This window comes from Sinocyclocheilus anshuiensis, unplaced genomic scaffold (genome assembly GCF_001515605.1).
Source record: "Sinocyclocheilus anshuiensis isolate Anshui unplaced genomic scaffold, SAMN03320099.WGS_v1.1 scaffold546, whole genome shotgun sequence".
NCBI lineage: Eukaryota > Metazoa > Chordata > Actinopteri > Cypriniformes > Cyprinidae > Sinocyclocheilus > Sinocyclocheilus anshuiensis.
In genome coordinates, this window is record NW_015542451.1 from 1,394,520 (window position 1) to 1,413,886 (window position 19,367).

Below are 19,367 nucleotides of genomic sequence, written 5' to 3' on the forward strand. Positions count from 1 at the left end.
CTTTTTTTATGGAGTAACGCAATATTGTAATGCATTACTTTTAAAAGTAACTTTCCCCAACACTGGTTTGTGATTATGGTCCTTATGCTCCGAAAACTTATTTTTCAACACGGAAGTCGGCTATTTCCTGTGAATGTGCGAGACTTCCGATTTATTAGCAGCTATAGCCTATAGGTAAACAACCCAGAAAGCACACGTACATCTGCAAGATGTCTGTTAAAGATCTGGAAAGCATCTGCTGTGCACAAACATCTGATAGGGTCTCTAAGATGTCAGTTTTACATATTCCAAATCAGAAACATCTTAAAGACATTTTCTAAACGTCTATTTAACATCATTGCAGATGAGCAAACGCTCTAAAAACTACGTCTTGTAGACGTCTCCGTGATGTGCGTGTGCTATCAGGGAAAGAGAAAGAGAAACAAGATTAAGTGCGTCCACACATTTAGCCTAAATGGTAAGGTGTAAATAGTCCAATACAATGAGATAGGAATAGAGTGAGAAAGCCCTCCACGCACGCACGCACGCACGCAGCATGAGCTGTATATGGCTGTGCATGGTTTCAGGATGATGCTTTAAGCTTCTCGTTGGCTGCACGCCGGGCACGTCATCATCTGTCATCGCTTCAGCAGTAAGAAACAAGTGTATGAGCACCAGTCATCCTCCATCCACACCACCAACTCCACAAGACGCATCTCAATATATGTCCTTCTCACACGGAACCGAGCTTTCCATCAGTCTTCCACTTTCATCTCATGTTTGATCCGCTTTAAAGGGTTAAAATTGATTTGCGGAGGATTACTTGTCAATATGGCATCAATTTGTGCGGTGGCACGCATTTTTCTCTATCTTAACATCGTCAAAGTTTACTTGGGGAACTCGTCAGAACTGAACGGAGATATTCCTGCAACAGAGCCGTCATTCCACAATCCTGCTCGAGACATGATGACTGTTAATATGTACAGAGTTTATGATAAATACAGCAAGAAGCAACAACAACAAGAGAACGTAAATACAATCCGAAGCTTTAGAGGAGTCCCAGGTGAGTGAAACGAGCTAAACGCAATTCAAACTCTTAGATTGCTGTTAAAACAATGTAAAATAGAGCAGTGTATGTACTGATAAAATATTTCATATCAGTTTTTTCACTTACAAAATGATACTTTTTTGCATTTGTATTTTAATGACTTTAATGATTATTTTAGCTATATTTAATAAACGACATTATATTAATAATATTAAAATATCTAAACTAATAAATATATACAATGTATTTAAATAATTCCTCAAATACAATATAATTCTGTTTTATGCATTCCTTATGTGTATGTTGGAAACCCTTGAATAGATCAAGAAAACGATTACCTATAATCCAGCTTTTGAATATTCATAACATAAAAAGTCCATATTATTGAAAATGCATCAGGATTAAAAATCAATCATATATAGGAGAGTGCATGCACAGAAAGCATTTTTCCCATTATTGTTTTAGTGGCCATATTTTCAGAGCTGCTAAGTTTCCACTGGAGGTGCACTATTAAAACACTGAGAGGGTATTAGTGGAAACAGGAAAAAAAGAAAGAAAAAGACCTTGAGAGCCGCTCACTAAACACTACCATATGGCCAGAGACTGATTCAGGAGCCGTGTTTATCTTTTTATTAAACTACCTCGTAAACTGTAGAAAGTGGTCAGATATTAAATCTAGAATGTGAAAAATGTGTTTATGAGGATGTTGTCTGGAAACGTTACCGGTCAATCACATGCATGCATGAGCATAAAACCAACGCTATGTTGACAAGCAACAATTACCTTCTCATTGTGCCTTATTCCATTTTAATTGTTGTTTTTCAGAGATCTCCCATCACATGGTCGTGTTCCACTTCAACCTGACCGCTATTCCCAATTCGGAGGTGATACTGACGTCAACTCTACACTTTCTTGACCAACAAGCTCGTCAACGGCCTTGGGCCTGTCGGCGTTCCCGTGGAGCCTCATGTCGCCTCCAATACCTTCAGTCACTTACCACGACACATCTCATCATTAAAGGAACATCACCAAATGCTGCCGTCCCCTCTCAGCTGTGCAACATCACATTGTCTCCTAACAGAAAGGGGCTTTGGCAGATTACGGACGTATCATCAGCCATCAAACAAGCCCATGTGAATGGCGAGCTCTCGATTACCGTTGAGTTTGACTTTGGGCATCAGAGACGTCAGGATCGCTTGTCTCCTCACAGCCTGCCGTTTATCCTTGTATACGCTGACGACATTGCCATAACGGAGCCCAACAGTGTTGCTATGAGTCTACAGAGATACAGTCCATCTGCTGTGCATGAGGACACCAGGACCAAAGCGCCCTCAGCTACTTTAAATTCTAGAATTAGGAGGGAAGTGGAACACTTGCAGAGTAACTACCTACCTGATGTCCAATACAACGATCTTAAGAACAGGGAATTATGGGACGGTGCCTTTTTTGCGAAAAAGCCCAAAACCCTGTCAAAAGGTCAGGAAAATCATGAGGGATTGAGAGGGTCAAGGGAGCTCAGCTTTGACGAGAAGACCATGAAAAAAGCCAGACGCAAGCAGTGGAGTGAGCCGAGAATGTGTTCGCGTCGTTACCTGAGGGTGGACTTTGCCGACATCGGTTGGAGCGAATGGATATTGGCCCCGAAAGCATTTGACGCCTACTACTGTGCAGGAACATGTGGATTCCCAATCCCAAAGGTCAGTGTACATTGACCTTTTACATTGTTATTTTCATAATTGAAATATTTGGTCATTTAACACTTAATTACACTGAATACAGTCAGTACATTTTCTGTAAATGCAAATAAGCTAAGCTATCAGGCTAATCACAAATCTGTATGCTATGCTAGTATGTAAGATAACTAAAACAGACATTAATGGCATTATAATGTAGTTCGAACAACATATAGCCTATCATAGAGTAATTTTGTAGGAATTGTAATTAGGCATTAAAGAGAGTGTCCGTTAAAACTTCTTTGAGCCAATGGGATCGCTTGAGGTCCTCATGCTGCAACTGACCAATAAGAATAAAGTATTCATAGTGCCATGTTATAAGAGCCAATTATAGTCCATATAATCATTGTGCAAATTTGGTAGTAGAACATGGTGCATTCAAGTCATGTCAGATAGATTGTATTTACGAGCTGAACGCACATGAACGCCACCACAAAGGCGTAATTATGAGTGGGAAACTCAGAAATTTATTTAAGCCCCGAGTTTCACTTATAGTAAAACAGTTAAAAAATCTTGCTGAATTTTAGGTGGAAATGGTACATCGCCATCTTGCTCCGACCAAAGTGACCTGAACACACCTGACGTCGTAATTACGACTTTCCAACTCGTAAATATAAAATTCCCAGGACTGTAACAATTCACTGAACACACGATGCGATACGATACGATACGATTCACAATACTGATTTCACGATACAATTTTCTCACAATTTTTTTCAGCAAATGATATTTAAGACAAATTATAAATTAAAATGTGTCCTTTTATTATTTCTCAGACAAAATGCTGCAATTTCTTTGTGAAATTGAAATATGTTAAATAACAAAACTGAATTGAAAAAAAATAAAATCTCAAATCAAATCAATTAATAACACAAATAAAAGAAACCTTTTCATAAAAACAAACTTAGGCTTTGCCTGTGCTCTTTCCATTTAAAATTAGAGGCAACCGCTGTATTTTAATCACAATCAAAACAAAGATGCTGCATAATTTAAAAATGTAAAGCAAAATCAGAATGGTCGGCCTTTAGCTTTGTGAAACTATACTACATAAATCATCTGAATGAAACAAAACCAGCAGACGGGCTGAATGAGAACACAAATTCACTCAAAGCAGCGCAGCGCTTATAAACATTACTTTAATATGCATTATACAGAGGCAATATTAAAGAAAATACCATCTAAACTTTTTTGAAGACAGTCAGTTCCCTTTAGAGATACATTTATATAAACCCCCACCCCAATTGTATATCATGATTAATTTAACTTCTCAACCAACTTGAATCGTTACATATTTATATTGATTTTCAACCAGCTCGGGATGCATCATTACATCCCTACACACCATTTCAAAATGTAATATTTTGTGCATTATAGTTCTCATTATAGGACTACTGGCCCATTCACACCAAGGATGATAACTAAAATGACAAAGATAAAGTTTTAAGAATAGGAGAATAGGAAAGTTCACACCACAACAACAAAGACACAAAGGAACAATAATGTTGGAATCCGTTTTTTCTTACTGATGAATGATAAAAACACTGAGAGCCAATCAGAATTCACCTGACTTAAAAAATGCATGAGCATTTAAAGGTGGGGTAGGCGATTTTGGAAAGGCTATCAATAGCAAGCTAGCTTTGAAAGCATAAGATCCCACCCTAATCACTCTCTAAAGCCACGCCTCCTCCAAAACACATGACAAAACTGCAGCAGAACGTTATTGTGTGTTGGCGCTAATGTAGTTATCGTTATGGTTCTCTTTATATTAGGTATGTAACAATTAACCAAGAGCCTGTTGAAAATCGATTTGAATACAGTGGGTACGGAAAGTATTCAGACCCCCTTAAATTTTTCTGTCTGAGGGGAACTTACTGTCTTTCGCTGGTATTTTTTCTTTCCTCTTGCCTCTGTATAATGTATAAACTGTAATAACATATAATGTTAAAGTTCTTAAGTGCAGCGCTGCTTTGTTTACAGCGGAAACCAAGGAAACGCTTTAAGCGCCACCTGCTGGCAGAGAGTGAATCTGCGTCTCATTCAGCTCGTCTGCTGTTTCTGTTTCATGCAGATAATTTTTATGCATAGTTTCACAAAACTGAAGTCAAAGCATTCTGTTTTTGCTTCAAATTTCGAAATTATACAATCTAATTTAGATTAAAAACTGCTCATGTTGCATGTATGCAGCATCTTTGTTTGGATCATTATTAAAATGCAGTGGTTGCCTCTAATTTTAAATGGAAAGAGCACAGACAAAGCCTTAGTTGTTTATATGAAGACATTTATTTTATTTGTGTTACTTATTTATTTGATTTGGGGCTTGTTTTAAAATCTTTCTATTCTAGTTCTATTCTAAATTCTATTTAGTTTTGTTATTTACATTTACATTATATTTAAATTTTGTTATTTAGCAGACGCTTTTATCCAAAGCGACTAACAAATGAAGACAATAGAAGCAATCAAAACCAACAAAAGAGCAATAATTTACAAGTGCTATATTAGTATATTATTATAGTGTTATATTTCAATTTCACAAAGAAACAGTATTTTGTCCAAGCAATAATAAAAGGACACATTTAATTTATAATTTGTCTTAAAGCTCATTTTGTTAAAAAAAAAATCATGAATAGAATCGTGAGTTGAGTGAATCTTTACATCCCTAATTTTATAGCTATCATTCTTGCTGTTAACATAAAGACATTAAGAAAGGCACTGAGGCATTGTTATATGATCTAGTTAACAGACAGCAGTTTTTCTTCAACCTTTACTTCTCCAAATGCAGGTTGTTCATCCATCCAATCACGCCACCATCCAGAGTATAGTGAGAGCCGTGGGGATCGTCCCTGGAGTCCCAGAGCCGTGCTGCGTACCGGACAAGATGAGCTCTCTGGCTGTGCTCTTCCTGGACTCCAGCAGAAACATGGTCGTGAAGGTCTATCCCAGCATGTCTGTGGATACCTGCACCTGTCGATAAACTAGCAAGGTAGCTAAGAGACATAGATATACAAAACTTGCAAAACTCAATGAACTCAGCTCAAGGGACTGCCGAAGCACGCCATATTACAAAAATGAACTTTTTTATCTCTGCAAGTAAGACCTCAGCACCTCAGATAATATAGGATCTTTGCACACAAACATTGTATCCTCTTTCCACTCTTTAATTTTGAATGAATTGTATATAATCCTTATTGTAACATATAGTAAGCCGAACTGTTTTCGTTTTGAAACAAATCCATGGTAAACTGAAAATGGCATAGCGATTTAAATGGATTACTGTAAATAAATCCGGTAACACTTTACAATAAGTTCTCATTTGTTAACGTTAGTTAATGCATTAGTCAGCATGAACATTTTACAGCATTTATAAACCTTTGTTAGTGATAGTGTTATTGTTTTTTCATGTTAGTTCATAGTGCATTAACTAATGTTAACAGACAACTTTTAAATGTAAAAATTATTAGTAGTAAATGTAGAAATTAGTATTAACTAAGATTAATAAATCCTGCAGAAGTATTGTTAGTTGTGGCTAACTAAAGAAGTTAACTAATGTTAACAAATGAAACTTACTGTAAAGTGTTATCATAAATCCTTAAACAGGGGGTCTTTTATTTGATTTGCAGGCTTGTTGGCTAAAGATTTACCTAGGGTTTAAACACCTGGAATCATGCATGAATAGAAAACTGCAGATCATTTTTGGTCATTTGTGAGAAGACCGACAATATGAAGAAAATTCAGCATAATGCTGCCATCTAGTGCTTTGTGATTAGACATTCATATCAAGGAGTTTTATCCCTATGAGGACAGACCCTGTAAATTACAACAGCCATAGCTATAGACAAATAATTAAATTAGGGATTAAGTTAAAAAAAAAATAACATCTCAGAGGTTTTGTCAAAGATTCATGAAACTTCATTAAGGGAGAGTTTTGTATTTAATAACAATTACACGTCATTTGTAATTATTTATTTTTTTAAACTGTATTGTTACTTTTTTGCAAATATTTCTTTAACAAGAATCTTCAACCACTGTTGTTTTGGTATATTTGTGTGTGTGTGTGTGTTTCTTTTTTGAAATCCTGGAGGATTTTTTTGTGAATAAAGACCTAATGAGTTGTATTAGGAGCATAGATTGTTTGCACCAACAGGGCAAAGGTCAACGCAGACCCATTAACCCTTGCACAGCCAGATTCCAGCTTTTGAATTTTAGTGGGTGGTTGACTAAATGAAAATGAAAGAAAGCACTGGAATCTATAATGTTAATATTTATCATAGCTAAGGCTGATTAGTAGAAGCATCTTAACAAACATATGATGGAGTTGCTTTTCTAAAAACAGCCTGAAGTCTGACCCTGTAAATAACGGTTGTTAAAATCTCACTCATTAGTTTTCAAAGTCTGTTCCCAAAGTGTTTACAGAACCCTCATTAACTACAAGCTTCCGCAAGATAACAAAGCTCGAACTACAACATCAGTGTCAAAGATAAGAATAGCTATGCTACTGTTCTGGTTTCCAGAGAGTGTGGGGTATGGGAGTTAACCTGAGGTTCACTTGAGGAACCCCGATTTCAAAGGATCGTCCACAAACGAATGTCGGATGTAAAACTTGCAGCGGAAAGTCACCTATCCATTTTAGAAACTAAATGAAGATGCAGGGTTTACGATATTTGCTCCTCCTGATGTCCATCAATTTTGCTACTTCAGTTGGGCTTTGCGATGGGAAATCTTTAGGTGAAATCGCCAGTTTGGAAGACACAATGTTCATTCAAGCAGAAGAACAAAGCCTTGAGGAACAACATGACTTTAACTCCAAATTGGAGAACTATTTGGGCTTCATGAAGGAAGATTTTTTGAGGAAGCTGAATTTATCAGGCGTGCCGCAAGAACAACGAAAGGTTCAGCCTCCTCAGTTCATGATCGAACTCTATAATAAATATGCTTCTGACAAGACTTCCATCCCTCGGTCGGATGTCATCCGAAGCTTCGTCATACAGGGTAAGTACATACGGAAAGCTCACAAACTCTGAGGTACATGCATCAGAGTTCTGGGAAGGTGAGGAGTCAATGTTTCTGATGACAGGACTCATTCACTTTTTCCATACAAAAAATGATGTTTGTGACTTGTTTATTGGTGAAAAGGTTTATTAATCTCTACTTCATGTTCTCTGCAGATGTTATTTATTCCATTAGACAGGGCAACAAAACACAACACAGACTGCTATTCAACATTTCCATCCCAAATCATGAAGAGATCACATCAGTCCAGCTGAGGCTGTTCACTCTCTGGGAAAGAAGTAAAAACACCTGCACTGACCTCTTCACATCCATCAATGTTTATGATGTAGATTGCGAGCAGAATGCAAACATGTTAAATCTTCTAGATGGGAGAGACGTAACTGAGGGCGAAAACACTTGGGAGGCTTTTGACGTGACCAGAGCTGTCAGGAGCTGGCACGAATCTGGACGTGGGGTCGGCGAACTTCAGGTGGAGATCGAACAAGACTGTGAATCCCTTGATATAAGCCTGGGTTTGGAGGACAACAGCTCGGCAGTCGTAATAGTATTTTCAAATGATCTCGGGAACAGAAAGGGAGAGTCAATGAAAGAGGTAAAAGAGATGCTTCTTCATGAGAAGCAGCGGGTGTTTTGGGGCAATCATGTTCCTGTGAACCAGCACTACAGGAAGAAGAGGAAAGTAACAAACAATTACTGTCAGAGAACTTCTCTGAAGGTGAACTTCAAAGACATCGGATGGGATAAATGGATCGTGGCCCCGCCCGAGTATGACGCTTACGAGTGTAAAGGCGTGTGTTATTTCCCCCTGACAGATGATGTAACCCCCTCTAAACATGCAATCATCCAAACTCTGGTTAACCTGAGCAATCCCAAAAAGGCAAACATGGCATGTTGCGTCCCAACCAAGCTGGATCCAATTGCAGTCATGTACCAAGAAAAGGGTGTTATCACGGTCCGACACCTCTACGAGGAGATGAAAGTAGCAAAGTGTGGATGTAGGTAGTTTTGCCTGCTTATCCATGCATCTGTATAAAATATCTTTGCAACAGTATTTGTTTTATCATTCCCATCTGTGAAATATACTCTTAGAAATAATAGTTCTAAAAGGGGTTTGTAGCAATGCAACAAAAGAACCATATTGTGTTCCCCATATTGGGAACCATTTTCTCCTTATGGTGAAGAACATTTTAATAATCAGAAGAACCTTTTTCCACTATGCTCTTAAAAGCAAAGAACCTTTAACATCCATGGAGGCTTTCCATTGCACAAAAACTTCAGTAACACTTTAGAATAAGGTTAACTACTTTAGTTAACATGAACTAAGAATGAACAATACTTCTACAGCATTTATTGATCTTAGTTCATGTTAATTTCAACATTTACTAATGCATTATTAAAATCAAAAGTTGTGCTTGTTAACATGAACTAACAGTGAACGACTATTTTTATTAACATTAACAAAGATTAATCAATACTGTAATAAATGCATTGTTCATTCATGTTAGTTAATACATTAACTAACATGGAACTAATTGAACCTTATTGTAAAGTGACTTTAGAGAGGAAAAGTTGTCTTCAGATTATTCAAATGTTCTTCACACTAATAAAAAAAATTATTTTAAGAACTGATCATTGAAAGGTTATTTGGGCAAAAAAAATTTTTTTTTTTTCTTTGGCATCACCTCAAAAAAAAAAAAAAACTTTTAGAACCTTTATTTTTAGGAGTGAATAAAGTAACTTTTGTGGAATTAAAAGGTTAAATTTTTTTAATTAAGAGGTTTTGGTTAAAGTCAGCTTTCCTAACTTGATTTAAATGGTATTGTGTTTTCACTTAATTTATGTGAACTAGTTGAGGTTATACCCAGGAGCGTTTCTAGGATCTGACAGCATCTGGGACATAGACCAAAACATCAGGGTCTATAATCCCCCTTAGAGATTTTTGTTTTACATTTTAATACTGAAACATACTCTACACAAAAACAGATGTCAATGCTTGGCCAAGCATGTGGTCCTGTTGTACATACTAGCAAGAAACCTCAAGGGGGCGATAGAGTATCGGCCCCAAATACTTCTGGCATTAATCAGGATGTGGTATTGACCAGGTAGACTGTTATAAAAATATTTGTAAGATCGGACTTAAAGTAGAATAAGGAGCTGACAGCACTGTCCATGTAAAACGAACTTGCATGTACTTTGTGTACTTGCATAGAGTTCGTGTCAGGTCCACATCTACAAGAACAGCTTCAAAGCATTTTAAAAGAACAGCTAGGGTCACTAGATAAATCTATATCTAATTCTTTAGTAATTAAGTGTTTTTGCTAGGGCCAATGCCCCTGTCATCCCACCCCTAAACTGGCCTATTCTGGGTAGATCCAGACAAAAATATTTACAGAAATGCTTGTATAATTTATGCACTTACGCAATACCTCCCACTAGTTACAGACCAAAACATTCAGGGCTTGAGCCCTAAAACACTGCCCCTAGTGACTCCCATGGATATAACTTAGCATTGTATTCAATCTTCCTGTACTTACTGTGCTTACATTTTCCATCTGACTATTACATTTTGTTCTTTTATTTATATTTTCTTTCTCACAAAAAATTGTATATAATCCATTGTTTTTGTTTATGTATTTCCAGCATATATATTTACAAAATATTTAGTTTTACAATAGTTATTTTATTAATTTGTAAATTTTATAAATATTTCATCAATAAAACACATCAAAGTCATTTCAATTTGGGCTCCCAAATTCATTTTAAAGACAAGTTCATTGTGGTGTATGGTGAGCGCTCTCTGCTAGTGAAGGTTTTCAGTCCGGTAAAGCAATTAGCTTCAGATGTTACTGACTAATACATTTATACAACCCTAAAAGGCTTGTAATATTTGTAAGATTCATTAGATCTTAAGTTGCACCATCCTCAAACAATAAACAAAATCTACTCTTGTAACTTATTAGGGCACAAACATCATAGTGTTTGAATGATCCTGGTCAATTTTTATCATTTATTTCTCCATCATTTACTTTTAAAACCAAGACATCCTTTCCAAACCACTCGGGGACAGACAGTCAACCTGTTTCTTTCTCCAGCTTAGAAACATTTCCTCCCATAAAATGCACTGGACAAAACTCCAGCCATCTTAAAATTAGATTGGCAACCCCTGATTGGCCACATGAAATCAGCAGATAGAATTGCATAAGACTCTGAGCATTAAAAGATAAAGCAAGATTAGCAGTGCAGAACCAATTAGTGTTGAGTGAGTGTGGAGTTACATAATTTCATCCTGTAAAAGTGGCAAGGGTCTCTAAATTCACACTAATGCTCTGATATTTAGGCAAATGCTAGAAAAGAATGAAGGGAGAAAATCTGGAAGCAGATTTTAAAAAACAACAATGACTATTTGGCCTGTGAATAACAGTTTTTGCCAGAGTTAATTAATGATCCTCTTGCAGAAAAGAGTATGCATTGATGATTATACAATCAAATTCATATACTGTTACTGTACTAAATCAACTGGTAAGGAATTTGTTATGGTTTCATGTAATGAGGCCAGCCAAGTGCATCTTGATGTTCATTAAACGATCACCTGTTCACCTGTGCAATTATGTCATTAGCCTGACCTAGACGTTACCTTTGAAAGCTTGACCTTATTTTCCTCATGCAGTGAAGACAGGGCTGCAAGGAACATAATCCAAAGACAATATGTGTAAACACACACATTTGCTGTAATATAATTTCCAGAATTTCAGTTGACTATTTTTAATATTTTATTGCTTAAAATGTTTTCAATAAATCTGATGTGGTCAAAAACATTGAGACTAAATAAACTAGTTAATTGTGCTAAACTTTCTAATAAATATACAGTGCTTAAGCAATTTGTCTTCCATAATACAGTATGATACACTTTCCTTAAAAATTAACATCTTGTTTTTGCCCAAAAATTAAAATTCTGTCATCATTTATCATGTCATCACCCTCATGTCATTACAAATCTGCATGAAACACAAATTTTAAAGAATGTTTCAACTGTTTTTGTCCAAACAATTAGAGTCAATGGGGTCCAAAGCGATACTGGAAAAGAAAAGTATATTCAAAATATAATGTTCCATAGACGTATGTGAGATTTGGGGGTGAACTGTCCCTTTAAGTCATGAAAAAGCGGTGTATTCAGAGAGATTTTATATCCTCTCCAACATTTTCAATTATTAATTTTTATCTGTGATTGCATTGCTGATGCACTGCAGATAATGCGATTAAAGGTTTATTCAGAGCAAAAGCCTCTTATGTGGTTGCTGTTGTCAAAAACCTAGCAGAGAAAACAGAGTCCCATCTAACAAAGGACCTCTTCACCAAATGAATGAACAAAACGTCTGGTTTAGACTAAATTCAACAACCAACTACAAAAGATGGCAGGGACTGTAAGATTTTTTGCCCTGATCCTAATCGGTTGTCGGGTCCTACTCATCGATGCATCATTTCAGCCAGCACTTGTCTTGGATATGGCTGAAATTCTGCTCGAAAACTACTGCTTCCCAGATAATCTAGTTGGTATGCAGGAGGCAATTCAACAAGCTATAAGCAGCGGAGAGATCCTACACATCTCTGATCGGAAAACACTGGCAGGTGTTCTGACTGCCGGCGTTCAAGGTGCACTCAATGACCCCAGACTGACCGTGTCTTACGAGCCTAATTATGCTCCGATCACACCACCTGCACTTCAGTCGCTGCCCACTGAACAGCTGATACGGCTAATTAGGAATACTGTTAAACTGGAGGTGATGGATAACAATGTCGGTTACCTTAGGATTGACCGTATTATAGGTCAGGAGACTGTGGCAAAACTGGGACAACTCCTTCACGACAACATCTGGAAGAAGGTTGCACATACGTCAGCGATGATCTTTGATCTGCGTTTCAGCACAGCCGGAGAGATCTCTGGTGTGCCATACATTGTTTCATATTTTTCTGACTCTGAACCACTTTTGTACATAGACACAATCTATGAACGACCTACCAACACAACAATGGCGCTATGGACAATTCCGAATCTCCTGGGTGAACGATATGGGAAAAGAAAAGAGCTGATTGTTTTAATCAGCAAGCGCACCATGGGCGCAGCAGAAGCTGTTGCCTACATCTTAAAACATCTAAAAAGAGCCATCATTGTTGGAGAAAGGTCGGCTGGAGGGTCGGTTAAGGTTGAAAAGCTAAGGGTTGGGGACTCTGGGTTTTATATTACGGTTCCTGTTGCTAGATCTGTGAACCCTGTCACAGGACAGAGTTGGGAGGTGACCGGGGTTTCGCCATCCGTCAGCATCAACCCAAAGGAAGGAATCGCCAAAGCCAAGTCCCTCATTGCAGTCAGGAAAGCAATACCGAAAGCAGTTAAAAGATTGTCAGATATCATTAAACAATTTTATGCATTTAAAGAGAAAATCCCAGCTTTGCTAAATCATCTTGCTAAAACAGACTTTTACACAGTGATTTCTGAAGAGGACTTGGCAGCAAAACTTAATTATGAGCTGCAGTCAGTCTTTGAAGACCCTCGTTTAAATATCAAGACAATGCAAGAATCGTCTGACAAGGGGCAAGAACTGGATACAACACCCAAAACCCCTTCATCTTTTGATAATCTTATTGACTCTTTATTCAAGTTGGAAATTCTATCAGGAAACAATCGATATCTGCGCTTTGACAGGTTCCCTTCACCTACAATTTTGATAGGACTAGAGGATCGAATCAAAGAAAAGGTCTGGCAACCAGTCAAAGACACAGAGAACCTGATTATTGATCTGCGCTATAACACCGGCGGATCCACTGAGGCCTTGCCGATTCTGCTTTCCTACATGTTTGACACCTCGTCAAATATCCACCTTTTTTCAATCTATGACAGCATCCGGAACATGACTGTGGATTTTCACACCCTCCGTAACATCATTGGGCCTTCCTATGGTTCCAGAAAGGGTATTTATGTTTTGACTAGCTATTACACAGCTGAAGCTGGAGAAGAGTTTGCTTACCTGATGCAGTCCCTGCACCGAGGCACTGTTGTAGGGGAAATCAGTTCTGGAACGCTTCTTCACTCCAGGACTTTTCAAGTTGAAGAAACAAGCCTTGCCATTATTGTCCCTGTCATAAATTTCATCGATGTACATGGGGAATGCTGGCTTGGAGGCGATGTAGTTCCTGATGCCATCGTGCTTGCTGAAGATGCAGTTGAGCGAGCTCATGAAATCATTGCGTTTCACAAGGACATTCCGGATTTGGTGCAAGAAGCTGGAGATCTCTTGGAAAAGCATTACACTGTACCTGAGGTTGCAGCTAAAGTGAGTAGACTGTTACAGTCCAAACTAACCGAAGGACTTTATCGCTCAGTTGTTGACTATGAATCTCTTGCATCTCAACTCACCGCAGATCTCCAAGAGACCTCAGGTGATCACAGACTGCACATTTTCAACTGTGATATTGAACCAGAATCCCTTCATAACATTCCCAAAATCCCTTCCCCTGAAGAGGTAGGGTTCATCATTGATGCCCTATTCAAAGTAGAGGTACTGTCTGGAAATATTGGCTATTTGAGATTTGACATGATGGAAGACATAAAGGTTCTGGGAGCAATTGGTCCCCAGCTCATCAAAGTTGTATGGAACAAACTGGTGAACACGGACACGCTCATAATTGACATGAGATATAACACAGGTAGCTATTCCACAGCAATTCCACTACTTTGCACTTATTTCTTTGATGCACAACCATTAAAACACCTTTACACTATTTTTGATCACTCCAAAACAAATGTGACAAAGGTTATGACCCTTCCAGAAGTGCTAGGACAGAGATACGGCTCTCAGAAAGACATCTACATCTTGACGAGTCACATAACTGGATCAGCTGCTGAGGCATTTACTAGAACAATGAAAGACCTGAAAAGGGCAACTGTAATTGGAGAGCCCACTATTGGAGGTGCCCTTTCAAGTGGAACATATCAAATTGGGAATAGCATCCTGTATGCTTCCATTCCCAACCAAGCAGTTTTGAGTGCAGTTACTGGAAAAGCATGGAGTGTGTCTGGGGTTGAACCACATATAGCAGCTCAAGCAAGTGACGCACTTAATGTTGCCCAGAAAATAATTAGCGCAAAGCGCCAAAAGAAAAAAATAAGGGAAATAGTACTATAGGCCTCATTGTTCATCTCTTTTCAAAGTAAAACTGCATAATCAAAAAATAATTTTTAAAAATGAAGAAAAAAAATTGTTACGGTGTATAGCATAGAAATGCATTTTTTTAAAGTTATGTCTGGCATGTTTCTTTAATTGTTTAGCAATAATTATTTTCACCATGGAGACACTATGGTGAATAATGAAAAATGTACTTTTGATGCTGTGCTTGTTTGTATATTCGAACTAATGTAACAAATAGACATGCTGATACAATAAATTAAAATAGAAGACATTGGTAAATGTTTCTTATACATACCTTTTTCTGCTGTAGCCACTGAAATTAGAACAAAAGGTTATTTGATACACATGTATTTCCTCACTACAGCATATCTAAGCAAAACTATTACAAAGGTTAAAACAAATGAATACCAGTAATTTTATCAAATGACTTAATATAAGTGCTACACATTTACATTTTTGGAACATATATGTAACATATATTTTAGCTTGTTATTGTCTAACTGGAGAACTTTGACTAATGAGATTAAGGTTTTATTGTGAGGAAAAGCTTCTTATGCGTGTGTTAACAAAAACCAGACGGTCGAAGCAGACGCAGTTGACAAACCTCCCTGCAGAAGGAGAGTTCAGCTGTGCCATATTAGCAGGAATCCGAAACGGACCAAAATGGCTCAAGCTCTAGTTCTACTAGCATCGTTGCTGATCTTCAGTAATGTGGCTCACTGTGATTTCTCTCCCAAAGTTATTGTGGATATGGCAAAAATTCTCATGGACAACTATTGCTCACCAGAAAAACTCGCCGGCATGGAAGAGGCAATTGACGCTGGAAGCAGTAACACAGAGATCCTCAACATTTCAGATCCTGCCACCCTTGCCAGTGTTCTGACCGATGGGGTTAAAAAAACAATTTTTGATTCCAGAGTGAAAGTCACATACGAGCCAGGTTTCGTACCTGCAGCACCCCCAGCCATGCCTGACATCCCACCAGAACAGCTGGCCGAAATGATCAAAGGCACTGTCAAAGTTGAGGTCCTGGATGGTAACATTGGCTACCTGAAGATTCAACACATCATTGGAGAGGAGATGGCTCAGAAAGTTGGGCCTATTTTGCTGGAGTGCATCTGGGACAAAGTACTCCCAACATCTGGCATGATTCTTGACTTCCGCAGTGCAGTCAGTGGTGAGCTCTCCGGAATTCCATACATTGTGTCCTACTACACAGATTCTGAGCCTCCAATCCACATTGACTCAGTGTATGATCGCACCTCCGATGTCACCATTGAATTGTGGTCCATGCCAACCCTATTGGGAAAGAGGTATGGAACCTCCAAACCCTTGATCATTCTGACAAGCAAGAATACTCTTGGGATTGCAGAAGATGTTGTGTATTGCCTTAAAAACCTTAAAAGGGCCACCATCGTTGGGGAGAACACAGCTGGGGGAAGTATAAATATCAACAAAATCAAGGTGGGTGACACTGACTTCTATGTGACTGTGCCAGTTGCTAAGTCTATTAACCCCATCACTGGCAAGAGCTGGGAGATCAATGGAGTGGCACCAAATGTTGAAGTTGCTGCAGAAGATGCCCTTGACGCTGCAATCGCAATCATTAAACTTCGTTCTGAAATCCCAGGGTTGGTTCAGGCGGCAGCCACACTGGTTGCAGACAACTATGCATTTCCGAGCATTGGGGATGATGTCGCAGAGAAGCTGGGAGCTGTTGTGGCTAGTGGAGAATACAACCTGATCTCCACAAAGGAAGAACTGGAAGCAAAGCTCTCTGCTGACCTCCTAAAACTGTCAGGGGACAAGTGCCTGAAGGCCACTAGCAATATCCCTGCACGTCCTCCAATGGTGAGTCAATCTATTCTGAGAGAAAATCTTACACATAACGATTTAGACATATGCTGGTTGTTGAGGGAAAATAGTGAATGACACCTGTCCCTTTATTTTCCAGAATCTCACACCCGAGATGTTCATTGAGCTAGTCAAAGTTTCATTCCACACTGATGTATTTGAAAACAACATCGGTTACCTTCGCTTTGACATGTTTGGAGATTTTGAACATGTTGCTAAGATCATTGCGGAACACGTCTGGAACAAAGTGGTTGACACTGACATGCTGATCATTGATCTGAGGTGATTATTCTATTGGATATTTGTATGTCGCTCTATAAATCCAGTAATATGTATGAATTGCAACATTTTTAGTCCACCTTTGACCATAATTTGATATGACCATCCCAACTTTACTATACTTTTCTTTTAAGGAACAATGTTGGTGGATCCACCTCCTCCATTGCTGGCTTTTGCTCATACTTCTTTGACAGTGACAAGCAGATTGTGCTAGACCACGTGTACAACAGACCCTCCAATACCACAAGTGATCTTCTGGCCCTTACGCAACTTACAGGTACATTACTAAAGTGACTAGTTTTCTGATTTTGGTCACTATTATTCATTACATGTTTATCATTTTACTCATTGTGTAGATCAACTGTTCTTGCTTGTTTGATACTCACAAAGTGCAGTGTCCTGAATTTGTTGTAGTAATTTGATTATGTGTCCTGTATTATTATAGGCATATTTCATAGTGCAATATTAAGTGTGCAATTCTATTCTTTCTAGGCAGGAGATATGGCAGCAAAAAGAGTGTGATAATCCTCACCAGTGGTGCTACTGCTGGTGCCGCTGAGGAGTTTGTTTTTATCATTAAGAGTTTGGGACGTGCAATGATTATCGGTGAGACAACCCGTGGAGGTTGTCACCCCCCTGAGACCTTACGTGTGGGCGAAAGCGACATCTTCCTGTCTATCCCAATTAGCCATTCAGACACTGCTCAGGGCCCTTCCTGGGAGGGTGCTGGCATTGCCCCTCACATTCCAGTGCCCGCCGATGCTGCCCTCGACACAGCAAAGGCCATCCTCTATAAGCATTTTTCTGGCCAAAATTAATTAGTTCTTCTGGGCCTGGTATGGAAGCCAAATGATATAGCAAATTAGTTATTTAGAAGGATGACATGTTGTGGAGATGCTTTCATAATCTGTGTAGATCATTAAGGTCATGTTTAGAACGTACACAGTTATGCCTTCAGTTGCTAGTTCAAACCTTTTTCTATTCCTTATATGTTTTCCTCTAACCTAAAGCATGCAATCTCTCAAGCAAACTTGGTGGAGGAGAATGCAAGTAATATTCAGATTAGGCCTGTTCTAAACTTTAATATTTGTGAACTAGTTTCCTTTGTGCACATTAAAATTAGTTTATGCTTGTATTGTAAACATCCATAAACATGCATATGAACAAACTGGAAAATTGTACTGTTTCAAAAGCAACTTGAATCTTTTTCAGTACATCTGGGGAAAATTGCGACTTTGGAGTTATATTGAAACCAAATGATAAAACTTAATAAATACCACATGGAAACTGTTCTAATTGTAATGTGTTTTAAAGATTAAATAAAAAAATTCCTTAGAACTGAGGTAAAATGGGTTTAACAAACATAAACCAATTCCAGACATACTTATGTATCTGAAAGCCTCTTGTGATTTTTCCAGATTATTTTGATCAGATTATTTATCTCTACTTATCCACTTGCAATCTCAACAAAAATCGCAGTTCTAACATGAACACAATCACCCGCACAGCAAAAACAATGTTCATGTTTGGTAAGTCAAAAGTCCACTTTTTGCTCTACTGACGTCATTACAACATTATTTTGATTCACGTGTTTTCTACACCGTTTCTTTTAGAAATCTGCAGCAAAGAACCAGAAGATGGCAGCATATCTTTTCTATCAGTTGACCAAAGTATGCTGTCAAGTACATCCACTGCCATACTAAAATTACAATTATGTAGCACCTGCTGACAACAGTTTTTACTGGAATTAATGATAAATATGATCCTCAATAGACTAATGGCACGTGTCAAATGTAGAGGCAATTGACCAACAATAAAAATGGATTGCCATATAAAGCTTTATGTTCCTTCATGATAAACGACCACTTAAATCTTATTGCTGTTATCAGTTAGTATATTTTGGGCTGTCAGTCATACATGGCTACACTGGTCAAGACTATCTACCTGCTACAATATTCAGCATAACCAATGACAGTTATATAGGCTAACAGTATCTAAGGCCAAATAAATCAAATATTGGCAAATTAACATGAATCACCGGTCTAAGCAGCTTCCCTCAAAAATATGACATCAAGGTCATTTAATTAAGAAATTAGTCATTCGGTCATTTGAGAATCCAACTGTGATATTTTACAGATGTACGTGTAGTTTCGTTCAAACTATTACCTCCGCTTTTTTGTTTATATTATTATTACCTCAGTATTTCCACGCTTTTCGGTTTTATATTAGCTTCAGCAGGTCCACTTGTCGCGTGTTTGGTGTTTCGTTCGTGTTTTATTTAAC

General features: G+C 38.1%; 4 protein-coding genes across 5 annotated transcripts; all 4 read left to right on the plus strand.

Moving 5' to 3' along the window:
- Positions 1-506: 506 nt before the first annotated feature.
- On the plus strand, positions 507-6,086 carry gdf10b (growth differentiation factor 10b). The gene is made up of 3 exons (XM_016493117.1): positions 507-1,042; positions 1,853-2,724; positions 5,540-6,086. Exons 1-3 carry the CDS (start codon positions 811-813, stop codon positions 5,729-5,731), a joined length of 1,296 nt encoding a protein of 431 aa, XP_016348603.1. The 5' UTR covers positions 507-810; the 3' UTR covers positions 5,732-6,086.
- A 1,212-nt stretch (positions 6,087-7,298) lies between these two features.
- gdf2 (growth differentiation factor 2) lies at positions 7,299-9,002 on the plus strand. Of its 2 annotated transcripts, XM_016493119.1 has the most exons (3): positions 7,299-7,746; positions 7,923-8,045; positions 8,133-9,002. In XM_016493119.1, the coding sequence occupies exons 1-3, from the start codon at positions 7,395-7,397 to the stop codon at positions 8,768-8,770; spliced, it is 1,113 nt and encodes a 370-aa protein (XP_016348605.1). In that variant the 5' UTR covers positions 7,299-7,394; the 3' UTR covers positions 8,771-9,002. The 2 variants fall into 2 exon arrangements, with proteins under 2 accessions (XP_016348605.1, XP_016348604.1); XM_016493118.1 differs by having other exon boundaries at positions 7,923-9,002.
- A 3,052-nt stretch (positions 9,003-12,054) lies between these two features.
- On the plus strand, positions 12,055-14,960 carry irbpl (interphotoreceptor retinoid-binding protein like). Its single transcript, XM_016493115.1, has one exon. The coding sequence runs from the start codon at positions 12,177-12,179 to the stop codon at positions 14,946-14,948; it is 2,772 nt and encodes a 923-aa protein (XP_016348601.1). The 5' UTR covers positions 12,055-12,176; the 3' UTR covers positions 14,949-14,960.
- Positions 14,961-15,526: 566 nt separating this feature from the next.
- On the plus strand, positions 15,527-18,602 carry rbp3 (retinol binding protein 3). Its single transcript, XM_016493116.1, has 4 exons — positions 15,527-16,802; positions 16,906-17,087; positions 17,219-17,361; positions 17,577-18,602. Exons 1-4 carry the CDS (start codon positions 15,615-15,617, stop codon positions 17,900-17,902), a joined length of 1,839 nt encoding a protein of 612 aa, XP_016348602.1. The 5' UTR covers positions 15,527-15,614; the 3' UTR covers positions 17,903-18,602.
- Positions 18,603-19,367: the final 765 nt, after the last annotated feature.